Here is a 15,241-nt window from a genome sequence, read left to right as displayed (position 1 = left end):
TATGAACATAAACATGCACCAAGACCAAATCCCTTCAATAAAACATATTTTGATAGAATAACACACAAAAAAATGGTCAAGTAGCTTTTTTATTGTAGAATTATCATAATATTTGTGCCATTCCTGCACCATAGTATTGTTATAAGACTTTTTTTGTAAGGGAAACTAATTAAAACCAACCAAATATGCTTTATAAATTAGTTCAAAGGGAATTGTTATAAAAAAGCACTTATATCTTCTGCAAAATTATGTTTTCTCAAATATCTTCCAGTTGGCTTTAAATGAGTCAGTTGCTGCACATTTTCTGGCTTTGCTTTGTACCAAAATCAAATTATTTCAATTTTTTTTTTTTATTAACCTAACAAAACAATCAAGTACTATCAATCTAAGCATAAACCAAATATAATAACATGTTGTTGTTTTTTATTTTAGAATTACCATAGTATTTATTATCTTTATTATCTTACAACATTATCTTGCTACAATACTTTATATTTATTTATCTATCTATTTATTCATTTTTGTTTTGTAAAAGAAACCAGTGAAATATAAGGATTCACTCATACACATTACAGGTACCACTACCTACTATTATAACAACTCCAATAAATTATTCATAATTACATTCAAGTAACCCTTACCCCAAACCCCAACCATATGTGACCCTGGACCACAAAACCAGTCTTAAGTCGCTGGGGTATATTTGTAGCAATAGCCAAAAATACATTGAATGGGTCAAAATGATTCATTTTAATTTTATGCCAAAAATCATTAGGATATTAAGTTAAGATCTTGTTCCATGAAGATATTTTTAAAATTTCCCACTATATATATCCAAACTTAATTTTTGATTAGTAATATGCATTGCTAAGAATTCATTTGGACAGCTTCAAAGGCGATTTTCTCAGGATTTTGATTTTTTTTGCACCCTCAGACTCCAGTGATTCAAATAGTTGTATCTCAACCAAATATTGTCTGATCCTAATAAACCATACATCAATGGAAAGCTTATTTATTCAGCTTTCAGCTTTATTTTTGACACATAAATCTCAATATCGAGGGTCACATATAGTAAGTACATGTAGGAAATTAATATACTTAAATACATCACTGTAACAAGGACACCTTAAAATACAGTATGTAACTAAAAATAATATATCAAAAGATGCTTCACAAATGAGATTCACCAAAGGAATTTTTAGACACCAGCCCTTTAATCTCCTACAAAATAATGTTTTGTCATGTTTATCGTGGCTGGCTCTGACTGAGTCAGTGGCTGCACATTTTCAGGCTTTGTGTGGTTGATCAGAAGGACGTACAGGTGCCCCTCCCCATACTACAACACACTACTTTCCCATCTGCTGGGTGTTGCCATGGGGACTGGAGCCACGCAGGTCTAGAGGAAGCACTGGTGACGTCTGCCTTCTCAGACTTGCACTGGCCTCCCAGTATGACTCATTTTTAGATTCTCACCATCTAACCAATCCCGCTTCTCCACGCTCATTTACTTTCACGGAACAACAACAACAGCGTTTGTGCTTACTTCTTAACTTCTGGAACGTAGTCGAGGTTTCTGTCAAACAGATGAGTGACTGAATGCTGTATGGCTTCGTGCTTGAAGGGAGAGGCGGTCCCAAACACAGTGACATTCGGGACAGTGGAACACAGTTGAGCGACTGCTTGACCCTAATATGGAAAAAGAGGAGAAACGTTTCTGTCACAGTTTTAAACTCATTTTGATCATATTCCACCAAAAGCCAAATAATGAAGCTGTTTTGGGTTTCATTTGCAAAGCTTGGAAAGCTGAATATGAGTATGGGATCGGATTGTATGTTTGTGTCCAAATCCCCATTTTTATAAGAAAAAAAAAAACTTTAATATCTGCGACATCAAAGTTTCTTTACTAACCCTTTCCCTCAAAGCAACAGACTTACCACCGCACCTCCTGCGGAGTGAACTAATACAGACATCCCCTCCCGGAGATTGGCCACTTCAAACAACATCATGTAGGCAGCCACAAAGTTCATAGAGAAGGCAGCCGCCTCTGGGAATGTCATGTCGTCTGGGATCTTATGCACGAAATCCAATGGTGTGCACACCACCTCTGCCCAAGCACTGTAGTTTACAAAGGCCATCACTCTGTCACCGATCTGAAAGGAGGCAAGACATATCCATAAAGGAACAGTTTGTGCAAAATAAGAACATGCTTACAATTTAGTCAACCTCACGTCATCCAAGACGCAGATGAGTTTTTGAAACAGATTTGGAGAAATTTAGCATTATATCACCAACTCATCAATTATCGTCAAAAACATTTTTAATTTCTAGCATAAATATCATACAGCCACTATATTGCTTTCTCCAGAGACAAAGGTTGTATTGTCTGATAGAGTGAAGGTAGAAATATGCAAAGATCAAACAATGTTTATAAGCATAAACTGTCCAAAACAGTTTTAAACAAATATGATATGACTGGACAACAGGGGAGGTTTTTTTTTTTTTTTTTTTTCACTGGAGGAAATTTTTTAAGGAATATGGCCTCGATTATCTTGGCCAGAAGCTGTCGTTTAAACACTGGATTTGTTTCTAAAAAAACACAGAGCTTTCTGCTTTACAAGGCTTTAGCTGGTGGCCTGGAGCCATGTGGATTACTTGTGCATTATTGTGATGTTTTTAATCTGGTCTCATCCTGACGGCACCCATTCACTGCAATAGATCTACTGGTGACCCAATGAAGAAACTCATCTATATCTTGGATGGAAACTTCAATATACGATATAACTATCCCTTCAAGCTCTATAAAGCAAAACGCAGTACTAGACTGAAAAGACTGATATTGGAAGCATATAAAACTAGGATTTCTTTTATTATTATTTTTTTTTAGTTCAAACTATGAGCATTTTTATGAAAGTTTAGAAAAGCATTAACCGCTTCCTGAATAAGTGCACAACCAAATCACCAGCATTAAAAACATTTCGGCACATACCTCAAAGCCTTCGGTGTTTTCTCCCACAGACTCTACAATCCCAGCACACTCAAATCCGGGCACAAGAGGCGTTTTTGGAGGATTATCAATATTTCCTTGACGCACCATTAGATCAAGAAAGTTCAACCCACTGTAAAAATGAATGTTGACATCAAGATAAATAGCTAATACTCAATTCTACTTCATTTCAATCATAAATCAGAAAGTATTCTAAAATACTCAAATTTGATCAAGTTCACAATAACAATTTTATAGTATACGGCGTTATTCAACGTATTTACATAATATTATTAAGTTTAAATGTCCCAAGAGCAGTCAAGCACATCAAGAACAAACTAGACGAGGATCTGCTAGCGAATATTATTCCTAAGTGTGACACAAAACTGTTTTGTTTCTATAATCTAATAATCATAACCCAAAGTAAACATTTCACAGCATATGGTTTGAAATCTCTGCAGTGAGCTCCGCAGAGGAACCAACAAAACGGGTATGGATTCTTTTTCTGACGATTTATTTAAAAGTGCATCTAACCTCAAAATCCAACAGCATTATGATAAATAAAATGACTGATATGGATATTATGAAGACACCTGTTTTTTTTCGGCAACATGTTGCTGCTGTTGCCAGTCGCGCGAAGTCTCAGATGTGCCACATCATAGTCATTACGCATGGTGAAAACGATTAAATAAATGACTATTTAAAATGAAATATTTACCATGCTTTCACGCGAATTTTGACTTCTCCTCTTTGAGGCTCTGGCATTGGTTTCTTGGTGACTTTGAGTTTGTTTAGACCACCAAAGCCCGTGAGCAGCACAGCCCGCATTTCTTTTGAATCTACAACCGCAGAAACGGGATTGTCCGGCTCCTTCTGGTCTATCATTTGCTCGGTCTCTTCAGCAATCTCGGTCCCTTCCTTTGCCATGTCTGAAGGTGATGTGTACAGCCTAACGGTCTGCTGAAGCCCTCCCGGAGACTGCGCTCTTTGCTGTTCCTGCTGCACTACCATCCACTAGAGATGTTCGAATCGTGAACGAGTCGTTCTTTCGAACCGTTCATTCGAACCGATTCGCACAACATTTGTAAATCATTGGACTTTTAAAACGTACGAGACAGTTTCGAAAATAAATGTCTTAATTAAATAAGTTTCTTAATTAAATAAAATTTAAAATTTTGCCTATCCCTAAAAAAAAAAAAAAAAAAAAATGAAGATAGTATTCGAAACACTTAAGTAGTTCAAGTGAGTCGATACACAATTGAAACGGTTTACTTAAACTAAAATTACTGTACACATTTTATTCGGATGTACAATTATAAACATAAATATTTATCAAAGCTATTTACGTCTAAATGCCGAAATTTGCACTTCTGGCATATCTTAAACATTCTGAACCACTGAAACGAACTGTCCGAACGAACCGATTCGCTAATGAATCTGATTGAACGCTTTTATCCACACTGGAAAGCAGGACATCATGTCTCACATAAGGTATCCAAACAAGCTACAATACCGTAAAACTAGTAATAGCCTACATAAGAATCTAAAGCATTAATACTTCATAAATCATAAAGTAGATCTGTATAATTTAGTCACTGTATGCTAATAAACTGGCAAAACAATTCAAAATAGGACTGATGAAATGCTTATTGACATCTAGTGGTGAAAATAGTTTCTGTTGGACCTACCCATGCATTTAAAAAATACAAACATTGAAGAAATGACATATTAAATGATAATCTGGTTTGCTTGTCCTAGGATACAATCAATCTTCTGCCACACAAGGAGAAAGGGTGTGATATAATTTAATGGATGTGATATAATTTAATGGATCGACAGATTAATGGAATGACAGAACAGAAAATAAATCAGACAACTGACAAAGCTACTTCAAGTGTGATTGTACACAAACAACGGGATCAAAAAAGAAAACTACTGGACTGAAGATTCAACCCATAAACACGCCTTTCACACTCTCATTTACATTTTTTTTTCACAATAATTCACAGGCAAGAAATAAAAAATATGTCAGTCTTTTATTTTGTGCGCATTACAGCATTTGTGAGCCATGTCTATACTTTTATAACTGTACATCGTTTGTTCATAGCTTCTGTAAATTACTTCACTGCCACTGTGATAACTCTGCATAATTTACTTTATAAAGACAGACTGAGGTGCGTGATATAATATCGTAGAGAGACGGCAGACTGACGTGACGCTGAGCAGTTCCTACTTAGGTACATCAGTGAATATGCGTAGACCATGCATGGCTTTAATCTCATCTTTGAGAGCCTGTTGAACAACAAACCATAGATTATCATTTACACTGAATACTATTTTAATGACATGCATTGTGATCTCATAACTTATGCGATAACTACAGAAATGAATTAACCAGACGTATGATAAGACGAGACCAGTGGCCTGTTACACAAAGCTGATTGAACAAACTCAGAATAGCTTTAGAGTTGACAAAACCAAAACAAATCCAATCCAGTTCAGGTTTATTCGGTTCACACAGGTTTAATCCAGAGTTCATGCAATTCACTCCTCTGTTGAAGGTTATGAAAAATGACAAGAATTTGAATGAATTTGCATAAAGGTAAAAAGAAAGTTTGACTATATTCGCATTTATTATATTAATGCGAATCAACTGAATTAGCTTAATTTTTATAGGTTCAACACAAAAGCTTAAAACATGTAAGCTTAGCCATTTTAATTTTATAACGCTTTATATAAACAATGTTCAGATGTTCACCACATGACTATTTAAGAGAGAGAAAAAAATAGAAGTAGTAGAGCTCACAGAACTGTTTATTGCACTATTATACTGAACATAACAATAGATTTCGGATTTGACTTACCTGATTGACTAACTGATGCTGTTGCACTACTCTCTTTCCTCTAAATTCATCAGACTCGATGTGTATTTCGTACATTGCACCACAGCCTCCTGAAATGAATGTAAATGCATTACAGCACACTTTATGACTGTTTAAACACAATTCAGATCTTCATCTTAATTCAGATTCGGGACTAACCTGATATATCCACAACCTTGAGCGACGAAGCGTGAGGAAACTTCTCCTTCAACACTTGTGTGATTCGCGTCTCTCCATCAGTCAGACTGGATGAAGACCGCGCGGTTAGATTTCTACACAACACTTGAGGCTAAACACATAGAGAGACATGTCAACTGAGTGTAAGCATTATTTTACAATATGACATTAGGCCTGGAATTTGACAAGGTGGCTGTGTGAAAACGCCGTCTGTCCTACAAAACGTAGTATTTTACGGGTTTTCTGCACGCCAGGCGTCTGGTTAATGGCGAAATGTGACCCGTTTGGCGTTCCATAACAGTGCAACTTAACGCTCACTGCGTCCATTCACAAACAACACTGTCACGTTAACGCATGCAACTGTCATTTTAAGAAAACGCAAACAAAACACACTCGTAAAGATAAAGGAGAAGATTCAAACATTTACGTTGCATCTGATGGTCCTGAGCACGGACATTTTGGTGCAGAGGCAGCTCGTCAGTTCATCAATGTATAATATAAAACTGAAAATAGACTTGACAAAGTCACGTCCCGCCTGTCTCAGGAATATGTCGTCACCACCTTCAGGAACACCTCTCTCGCGCGCCTCCTGGTGATCAAACGATTGTGATTAGCGTCGTCCTTTTGATTCGAATCTTTTGAATCGGTTCTCTAAAAAGATTCATACTGGCTCGTTCAGTCCAGATTTCATAGTACAGTTTCAAAGTTTAAAATATAATTGAAATCTCAATTGTTATTATCTTTGAATTACATAACAGGCAATACATTTGCTTTTTCACATCCTTCTTGAGGGTGAGTAAACGATGGCAGAATTTTCTCTGAAATCTCACTTGTTATTATCTAAGAAAATAAGGTGGGCTAGAACATTTTTGTGTTTTGTTTTTAGTTCATTTTTGTTGTGGGTCATATAATGTTAGTAGAATTAATAATAAATAGGCCTGTGATTGTGGGTAATCCCAAAGTGGTTTTAATGAAATTTACCAAAAATCACACTATTAAAAAAATTGTAAAAAGTAACTAAACAGATCAAACATTTTTTAAAAACATCACAAAATTAAAACAGGAGTTTAATCTGAGCCCATGATTTTTCAAGGCCATACACCTGTTTTGTTTCATAGATATATAATCATAGTATTATTATAAAATGCGGAAATTAGTAATAAGTAGGTGAGCTTATACTTTTGACTAGCTGCATAATTCATTAACAAAATAATTAATTTTCTTCTTTCATGTGTGGTGATATTAATACCTCAATAACAGATTACTTGAAGCCAACAATAAAGCGCAGTAGCATTATACTAAAAAGATGCAGCCTTTAAAAAAAATTATTTTGAATGTATAAGGTTTTAAATGCACTTAGTATAGTACAGTACATATAACACTGGCTCTATCTATAATGACAGATATAACTTAATTTATGATTTATGTATGCAAGCGGGGAAAAAAATACAGTTCACGTTTCTGTTTGATATAACTACATGCAATAAATGACCTTTCAAACGGTTACAATTTATACAATTACATACTTTATTTCCAAACAAGAATCAAAATCATGTGTAGAAACATTTTCATGGTTTTTTTATGCAAACAACTGTATACGTTCAGTCATAAAACACAACTTCATACAATAGGTCTTTGACAAATTTGTAACCAGATGATCAAAATCTCAACATTTACAGGAGATTCTCAATCGCTGTTATTATGCCCATACAGCTGGCAGACGCCGATCTCTTAACTGCTGTCTGGTATGAAGTAGCCATGCATGTCCATGTGAAGATCTACATCTATACATGCCCGGGCAACCTCTTTGAAAGACTTGCCATCAAGCAGCAGTAGAAAGCCTCCCTGCGCTGGTTTGGCGTTTATGACGCTTGTCAGCACTACACCTAAGAATTGAGAAAAGAGACAGCAAACAGTTTACAGCAAACAACATGTCTCACAAATGCTGGTATACGCACAAAATAAAAGACTGTCATATTAGTGTTAATGAAATGCCATTCAATTTAATTTACACATCTTATTTTTTTTTACTGATGATATGATCCAGCTGAATGTGATTGCTTTGGTCAAAAGAGTAAATTACCATCATCTTCATCGACTGCGTCAGGTCTGGGAATGAAAACTGGCTCGGAGGCAAAACAGTCTCCTCCAGTCCACTCAATCTGCTGCTTCGTCTCAGCATCAAACTTCACAATCTGTAAAAAAATAGCGAGCGGCTCAGTACTGATTCACAAAAACTGATAGAAAATGCCTCTTTGCTGTCATGGTCATGGCTTTGATTCTTATGGAATGCATTTACCTTGAAATTTTGCCAAGTTCATAAATGTACTGTAAAAATGAAAATGGTCAATACCTTTTTGGCCACCGGGGATGTGTCCACACAACACATGTAAGAATATCTGTACTTCTTTCCATTGAAATTGTAATTGATTCTTGGAAGTTCCACACCTACAGGAAATTAAATAAATAAAATTACATTAGAGGTTAAGAGAGCCCAATTATAAAAACACATTGGGTTTCCATGTTTTATGGGGCCATTCCATATGCATAATGATTTTTATAACTGTACAAACTGTATTTTTCCATCCCCTCACACTAAACTTCTGCCATTTTAGAAAGTTTAGATTTTCCTTTTTTTTTTTTATATACTTTATTCTGTATGATCTAGACGCTTGTTTCCTCATAGGGACCAAAATATATCCCCACCATCCATTACTATCCTTGTTGGGACATTTGGTCCCCATAATATAGGGAATACCAGGACCACACACACACATTCAACAAAAGACGACTAATCATCTTAAAATAAATAAAAATAAGATTACTATTACAAAGAACAGCTGTTTGTGTGAGAGAATTCAGTAAATTCTTTCCCCACTAAGATTATTTTATGCATTACCTTTCATAATAAGTAAGAAAATTAGTAGTTAAAATCTATGCTATCAAAGGAAAACCACATGGATGGGAGTGCGACTGAGGACTACACACGCACACACAAACACAGAGAGAGAGAGAGAGATTTTTTTTTTTCTTTGTCTTTAATTTGTATTTTTTTGTGTGTGGGGGGGGGGGGGGGGCACTAAGAAAACGTATACATGTACTTATTTACCTAATTATTATACAGACCGGTTTTTGTTTTATGTATTATTTAATTGTTTATTCCTTATTCATGTAATGTACAATGCTTTGGCAATACGATGCAAGTCATGCCAATAAAGCTGAATTTGAGAGAGAGAGAGAGAGAGAGAGAGAGAGAAAGAGAGAGAGAGAGAGAGTCATTGGCTTACCATCACAGAGAACCTCGCCCTGACACAGAACCTTTCCATCTTTCTCCTTCACAGCACTTGCTGTTGTGTATTTAAGTTTGACCAGATCTTCCCCCATCTCACCCTGGGTGTGAAAGAATAAAAAAAAATTAATCAACCATCTGTTTACGGTCTATGATCAGATGCTTCGAAAAGAACATAAAGAAGATTTCTATTGATGATGATATTTGCACAGCAGCTAAAGATTCAAGGTTTTGAAACAAAACCACCAGAATCAGTGCTGCCTTGCAAACAACATGACATACCGTGTCGCTAAGGGGTAACACAAATCTTTTGCACTTTGGCTTGCAGTACGTAGATTCTGCTCCCATCTGCTCCTTCAACTTGTCCAGGTAAAACATTTCATACAAGCTGTTGTCATCATAGCAGATCACATCAAAAACAACATGGCCATCATCTTCAAATGCATTGACTTGATGGAAGACAGCCATCGCACCCGTGTAGAATTTGAACCCCACTTCCTTCTTTGTCTTTCTGTCAATAAGGTGAATCAGGGTCTGATGAGCATAAGCGATGAAAGAATGGTTTAGATAGGTGAGGTAAGCTGACAGACGCATGTCTCTACACTCGGAGATCTGAAAGAGTTTATCCTTACGCTGTCTTCAGGGTGGAACTTCATGCAGCTGGCCCAGCTGACCCTCCTCAGATAGGCTGTGGCCATTTTGAGGATATCCAGCTTTAGGGGCTGCTCAATGAAGACAAAGTAATTTTCAGTCATGCTGAAGCTGTGGTGATAACTGGGTGTGAGGAGGGAACGGCAGGGCACGGTGCACATGACCTCAGCACTTTTCAACGGTGAAGACCCGTCTGACCTACCTGATTAAAAAAAAAATGGTTGCAGGTTAGTAGTTCTTGGCAAGTCATGTAATTAGTGATGAAAGAAACTGAGCTTACTCACACTCAGGCTATCCAAAATGTTTCTCCATTAGAACATATATGGAGAAATGTAGTGTTTGCATCACTTGATCACCAATGGATCCTCTGCAGTGAATGGGTGCCATCAGAATGAGAGTCCAAAAAGCCGATTAAAACATAACAATCCACAAGTAATCCACACCACTCCCGTCCATCAGTTAACATCTTGTGAAGTGAAAAGCTGTTTGTTAAAGACAAATCCACCCTTAATGCATTTTTAATTTCAAACTACAACTTCTGGCAAAAATACGAATCGATGATCCATAATTACACTTTGTGCAGTGAAAAAAATCCACAATCTCACATCAAAATCCACCAACATGTTTGAATGTTTTCGATTTTAAATGAAGCTTGATCTTTACACACATCTCTCTTGATAAAGATAAGATGACTTTTCCATCTTCAGAAATCAATATTATGGATAGAGGACTCATATTTTACACTGGAAGCAACATTTTAAAGATACAAATCGGTCTTAATGATGAAACGGTTTTCGGCAAACATGCAGCTTTTCGCTACACACAAGACATCAATTGATGGACTGTAGTCCTTGACTGGACTGTACTATTTTAATGTTTTTATCAGTTGTTTGGACGCTCATTCCCATTCACTGCAGAGGATCCACTGGTGAGCAAGTGATGTAATGCTACCTTTCTCCAACCCTGTTTTGATCAGGAAACAAACTCACCTACATCTTGAATGTCATCAACTTTTTGATTATATTCTAATTATATGATGAGCACCTGTACATTTTGGGGTCAATTATCACTTTAAGACACCTTTACAAACAAATTGTGTTTTCTTGATTTGGAAGTGTACTTGAATATAATCTACAAATAATCAAATATAATTAAATAAGAAGCATCACATTATTTGTCTTTTATTAATTTGTCTGACTTGTGTGTTTTATGAACATTAGGAATGAGTCCCACAATCTAAATATATAAATAAATACTGTGTGTTTGTATGTACGTGTATATAAAAAACACATACAGTTGCCAGCTAGTAAAGCTATCTGTCACTGCAAATATGGCAGCTGAGTAAGTGGCTACTAGTGGCTATAAACGGTATTGCAAAATAATAATAATAATAATAATAATAATTTGAATGTGAGAAATTGTTGCATTTTCAAAAACTCAACAGCATAGTGTTGTAGCAATTAGCTGCCAGAGCATTGCTTTGCTGTTGTTTTTTTTACTATGCAGTTTTTATAATGTTCTTGGTTCAGGTCCAAGTCAAAATAAACTACTCTTAAGTCTGTATGACCGGTGCAATCTGAGCCAAGTATAATACTTGGGATTACAGATTTGAACAAAGGTGAGAAATAGTAAGGTGCACCATGAAACCAAAATTATAACAGCACACTTACTTCCTCCTGGAACCTTGAACAAGATGTATTTGGTTTTGCCCTTCTCTGCAATGGATGTTCCCATACTGTAGCTATTTCCCTCTGTATCATAATGTGTATGTGATGCCACAATATTTGCAGGAAGGTATTTCAGGTAGTCCACCTTGAGTGAATAAAGCCACAGCAATATTCTTTGAGAACATGTAAATATGAAGAACATGTTGGTAGATAAGACAATGTTAATGTATTTGGTCATGGCGGAATAAATCTGCTATACAAGCTGCTGATATATGGACTTGTTACTGACAAAGATACATAGACAAGCTGCTGTGAGCATGCAAGATTTGCTGCTGCTGCATAAACAGGCAAACATAAATCCTGTAGCAAATCTAGACAAGTGGAGCTGGGGGAGGTGGGGGGTTTCAGAGGAATCAGCTTACAGCAAACGCTGAACCAGGCTATTTAAATGATGAACCAACAATCTCATTTGCATCAGAAAAAGCTTGTGTCATTTACTAAATTATAGCAGATTGCATGTAAAGAGCATCTTTAAAAGTCAGCACCATCTAGAGCTCCATGAGTGAACTCTCATTTTACAAATGTGTTTTTTTTTTTTTACCTTGTCTTGAGTCTCTAAAGTGTTGGGGTCAATTTTACGAATATAATTGGTTTCAGATGTCGCATGGTAGTCGTTTCCATATTTGATTATATTATTGGCACAGTTGTCAGTGAAGTCCGGGATGGTGTGGCTGAGGAAGGTGATCACTCTGAGTTAAAGAGAGTTAAAAAGAACATTTAGAGATATTTAACATCTGATGAACTGTTTTATATGAATAGAAAATTAAACTCTACTCTTATCTTTTAGTCACTACTAGTTGAATTTCAGCTGTTTGTCTCATGAGTTAACAGGTTTTATATTATTTTCAATTCTCAGTTACATGGGTTAGTTTCCATAAAAATGAAAAGTAACGGTAAAACACTCTAGTTTATACCTAGTAGTATGCTAAATAATTGAGGTGAGATTTCTTCTCATTAAGTTGATGCATTTCTGCTTTTCATTGAGGAGTCATGTTTTGATAAATAGGCCAACATGTATTTTTTTTTCTTCTGAATTGACTGAATCAGACAATAATGTTACTTACTTGGAGAATATATTTTTGCATGGGTCTGGGTATGCCATTGTCCCCATCTCTGACACCACTATTCTGTTGGCCTGCGTGTTGTTGTTGTAGGTGTCACCTCGAAGATATTTGCTTCTATATATCACCTCTCCTGAAAATTAAACAATCATCAATATATTCGTTTGGAGCAATGAGGTAACAAAACCCTCATGAGAGAAGAAATGCACACAGAATGCAGAGAGACATTAAATACCTTTTTTAATAGTGAAACTGTGCAAAAGTGCCATTCCATCAAACCAATGGTTGTATCTTGTCTCTCCCAAAGAGAAAAGGCCAGGTCCATTGCGTATAAGCGTTCCCTGCAGCCATTCAGGAATCAAGCCTGCAGAGTTTGTTATAATTAACTGCTTATGTCCACTTCTCGGTCCAAACCACTTGCTATCACAAAGAGAAAACAGCTAAAGATCTACTCGAGCACTAGAATCATAAAGCACTTAAGGCACTCTCTATTTTCTGTAATTTACACGTCTGCTCTACTTGATACTGAATTTAAAAAATAAATCATTATGTCACATTTTGTCAGCTTTTGTATTTTCCCTATTTTGCAAGCAACTTTGACTAAAAGCATCTGCTAAATGGGTAAATGCAAGTACAGATTAGAAAGAGTGAAATTCAAGCCCTTTTCCAGTACTTTCAAGCAGTAGCTGCCGGTGCTTTTCAAGGGTGGGGACGCGGTTTATATTAAACTATAAAATTACTTTACATTTACTTATGTTGTTGCATAAAGCAGTCTCTGTCTGGTGTACATGTATAAGCAGCACACACATTTTGAATCATTTTGAATCATTGGTTTTTTAGGTTATTTTATTTATTTTTTTTACCACTCCGGAGTTATTTTAATATTTTGGCTGGTTTTATTTGATAAAAATGAATTAAATACTAAGAGATTATGATGTGAATGTCAAAAAATGAATAATGTGGCTTTTGGTCACCATGGAAATGACATAAGTGTTCTAGTATGGATTTTAACATATGCACGTCGACCTATTTCACAACGCAAATATTTGTCCTAAGTAAATGAGTTATCATTGAAGATTATACTGTGTCTGGGTTAGCTTTATGGTGGCTGAGGAGAGAGAATTCTTCATGTGTACTTCATATGTGCTTCATATGTGCTTGCATTGATTCCAAAGTCTCTGTAAGTGTATTCTATAGTCTTTGGTTGATTCGGTACTAACAGAGCAATGATCTATATACCATTGGTTCTCAACTCCACTCACTCAGATTCAATTTTTCTTTGCTTTAATCATGCTAACTGGAAACTCTACGCAGAAAAAAAAAAGAATTTTCATGCAAGATATTGAAAATAAAAATCAAGCACTTTCCAATTTTTCAGAACTCTGTATGAACCCTGGAGGAAGTACAGTGAAAACTACCAATCTGATCATGTCTGCGATTACATTTATTTAGTAGATGACAGAGAACTTCATCTAACTACACATTGTTTTCAGGCATTCTTTCTCATTCTCTTTAAAGTGTTATACACTTTGGACTAAACATGGTGATATAAAGTGCAAAAAACTATTCTGCTTCAGCTTTATTATATGCAATGAATGTATTTAATCACTGAGAATTGTTATTAAAAGTGTTAATTAGAGAAAAGTTAATTAATGGCAATCTTATGCTTTATTGTGCTTTAACGTGGGAATTGCTGCGTGTAGTTATATAGCCTGAATATTATTTCATAACCAGTTTTACAATTTAAATATATTTTAACCCTCTCAAGCCAGGCGTTGCTGATTTGCAACAGTTAAAAACTAACTACCTTATTACTCCAGATATATGTTATCTGGAGTACTAAAAACTTGTTACAAAAACTTAATTTGAGCTTGAGAGGGTTAAGAAAACAATATAGGCCTATAGTAGGATATTTGTTTACTTTTGAGACAAAGTTTCTTTAAAAACGTGGCAGGTATTTGCCATACGTTAACAGTGATCCATTTAATAAAAATACACCATATAATACAATACATTACAAAATTGTCCATTTGGATCTGTTGTGGTAATTATTGTTTACTTCACAGACATATGCTGAGCATATTGGTGAACGGCGTAGCCTATTTACAATATCAGTGTTTTTACTAAAGACGCTCTCGTGAGAAATGCAATAAAACACGGAGAAGTGCAAATAGAAAGGTGTATTTCATGTTGCGCGAAGAAACGCGTAAAGTTTTAAAAGTAGGCTACTCGGTTATTTGTCCTAACAAACGGCAGTGATTCAATACAAGCGCGTGGTACAGGCAACGTCTTTTCTCCTCCTACCTTTAACCTCAGCTTTAATGGGCTCCGGATGTTCCTCCTTGTTTTTACTATAGTCGTACTGCATCTTCCCCAAGTGTTGTCCAAAGTTTCTCCAAAGAAGTGACGGTCAGTGCTCCAACACAAACTGTCTATAAAGCTTCAGGAAGATGAAGACTCCGCCTCTCATT

At 35.9% G+C, this 15,241-nt stretch overlaps 3 protein-coding genes across 3 annotated transcripts in view; all 3 read right to left on the bottom strand.

Annotated features, from left to right (window-relative positions):
• LOC127961187 (synaptic vesicle membrane protein VAT-1 homolog-like) overlaps positions 1-4,104 on the bottom strand; it is a 29,663-nt gene extending 25,559 nt beyond the window's left edge. Inside the window, exons 1-4 of the mRNA XM_052560178.1 lie at positions 3,702-4,104; positions 2,987-3,116; positions 1,935-2,150; positions 1,544-1,686 (exon numbers count right to left, since the gene is read on the bottom strand). Coding sequence (XP_052416138.1) covers positions 1,544-1,686; positions 1,935-2,150; positions 2,987-3,116; positions 3,702-3,994 — 782 coding nt within the window. The 5' untranslated portion in view covers positions 3,995-4,104. The remainder of the gene's footprint in view (positions 1-1,543; positions 1,687-1,934; positions 2,151-2,986; positions 3,117-3,701) is intronic.
• Positions 4,105-4,772: 668 nt separating this feature from the next.
• Positions 4,773-6,635, bottom strand: bola3 (bolA family member 3). Its single transcript, XM_052561986.1, has 4 exons — positions 6,470-6,635; positions 6,025-6,154; positions 5,848-5,936; positions 4,773-5,275 (listed from the first exon to the last, which is right to left on the bottom strand). The coding sequence occupies exons 1-4, from the start codon at positions 6,497-6,499 to the stop codon at positions 5,213-5,215; spliced, it is 312 nt and encodes a 103-aa protein (XP_052417946.1). The 5' UTR covers positions 6,500-6,635; the 3' UTR covers positions 4,773-5,212.
• Positions 6,636-7,545: 910 nt separating this feature from the next.
• Positions 7,546-15,241, bottom strand: bco1 (beta-carotene oxygenase 1). The gene is made up of 11 exons (XM_052561985.1): positions 15,075-15,241; positions 13,006-13,134; positions 12,774-12,903; positions 12,251-12,398; positions 11,653-11,794; positions 9,964-10,184; positions 9,614-9,865; positions 9,330-9,432; positions 8,396-8,490; positions 8,126-8,237; positions 7,546-7,928 (listed from the first exon to the last, which is right to left on the bottom strand). Exons 1-11 carry the CDS (start codon positions 15,136-15,138, stop codon positions 7,774-7,776), a joined length of 1,551 nt encoding a protein of 516 aa, XP_052417945.1. The 5' UTR covers positions 15,139-15,241; the 3' UTR covers positions 7,546-7,773.

Source organism: Carassius gibelio, chromosome B7 (genome assembly GCF_023724105.1).
Source record: "Carassius gibelio isolate Cgi1373 ecotype wild population from Czech Republic chromosome B7, carGib1.2-hapl.c, whole genome shotgun sequence".
Classification (NCBI taxonomy): Eukaryota; Metazoa; Chordata; class Actinopteri; order Cypriniformes; family Cyprinidae; genus Carassius; species Carassius gibelio.
Note: the sequence above shows the minus strand (reverse complement) of the source record. Positions and strands in the feature narration are given on the sequence as shown.

Coding starts and splice junctions, on each gene's coding strand:
- bco1 (XM_052561985.1), bottom strand. CDS start 15,138: ATGCAGTACGACTATAGTAAAAACAAGGAGGAACATCCGGAGCCCATT. Junction 11,795..12,250: donor CTTTAGAGACTCAAGACAAG/GTAAAAAAAAAA, acceptor TATTCACTCAAG/GTGGACTACCTGAAATACCT. Junction 8,238..8,395: donor CATCCCCGGTGGCCAAAAAG/GTATTGACCATT, acceptor ATTTTTTTACAG/ATTGTGAAGTTTGATGCTGA.
- bola3 (XM_052561986.1), bottom strand. CDS start 6,499: ATGTCCGTGCTCAGGACCATCAGATGCAAC. Junction 6,155..6,469: donor TCAGGACCATCAGATGCAAC/GTAAATGTTTGA, acceptor CTATGTGTTTAG/CCTCAAGTGTTGTGTAGAAA. Junction 5,276..5,847: donor AGCATCAGTTAGTCAATCAG/GTAAGTCAAATC, acceptor GTTGTTCAACAG/GCTCTCAAAGATGAGATTAA.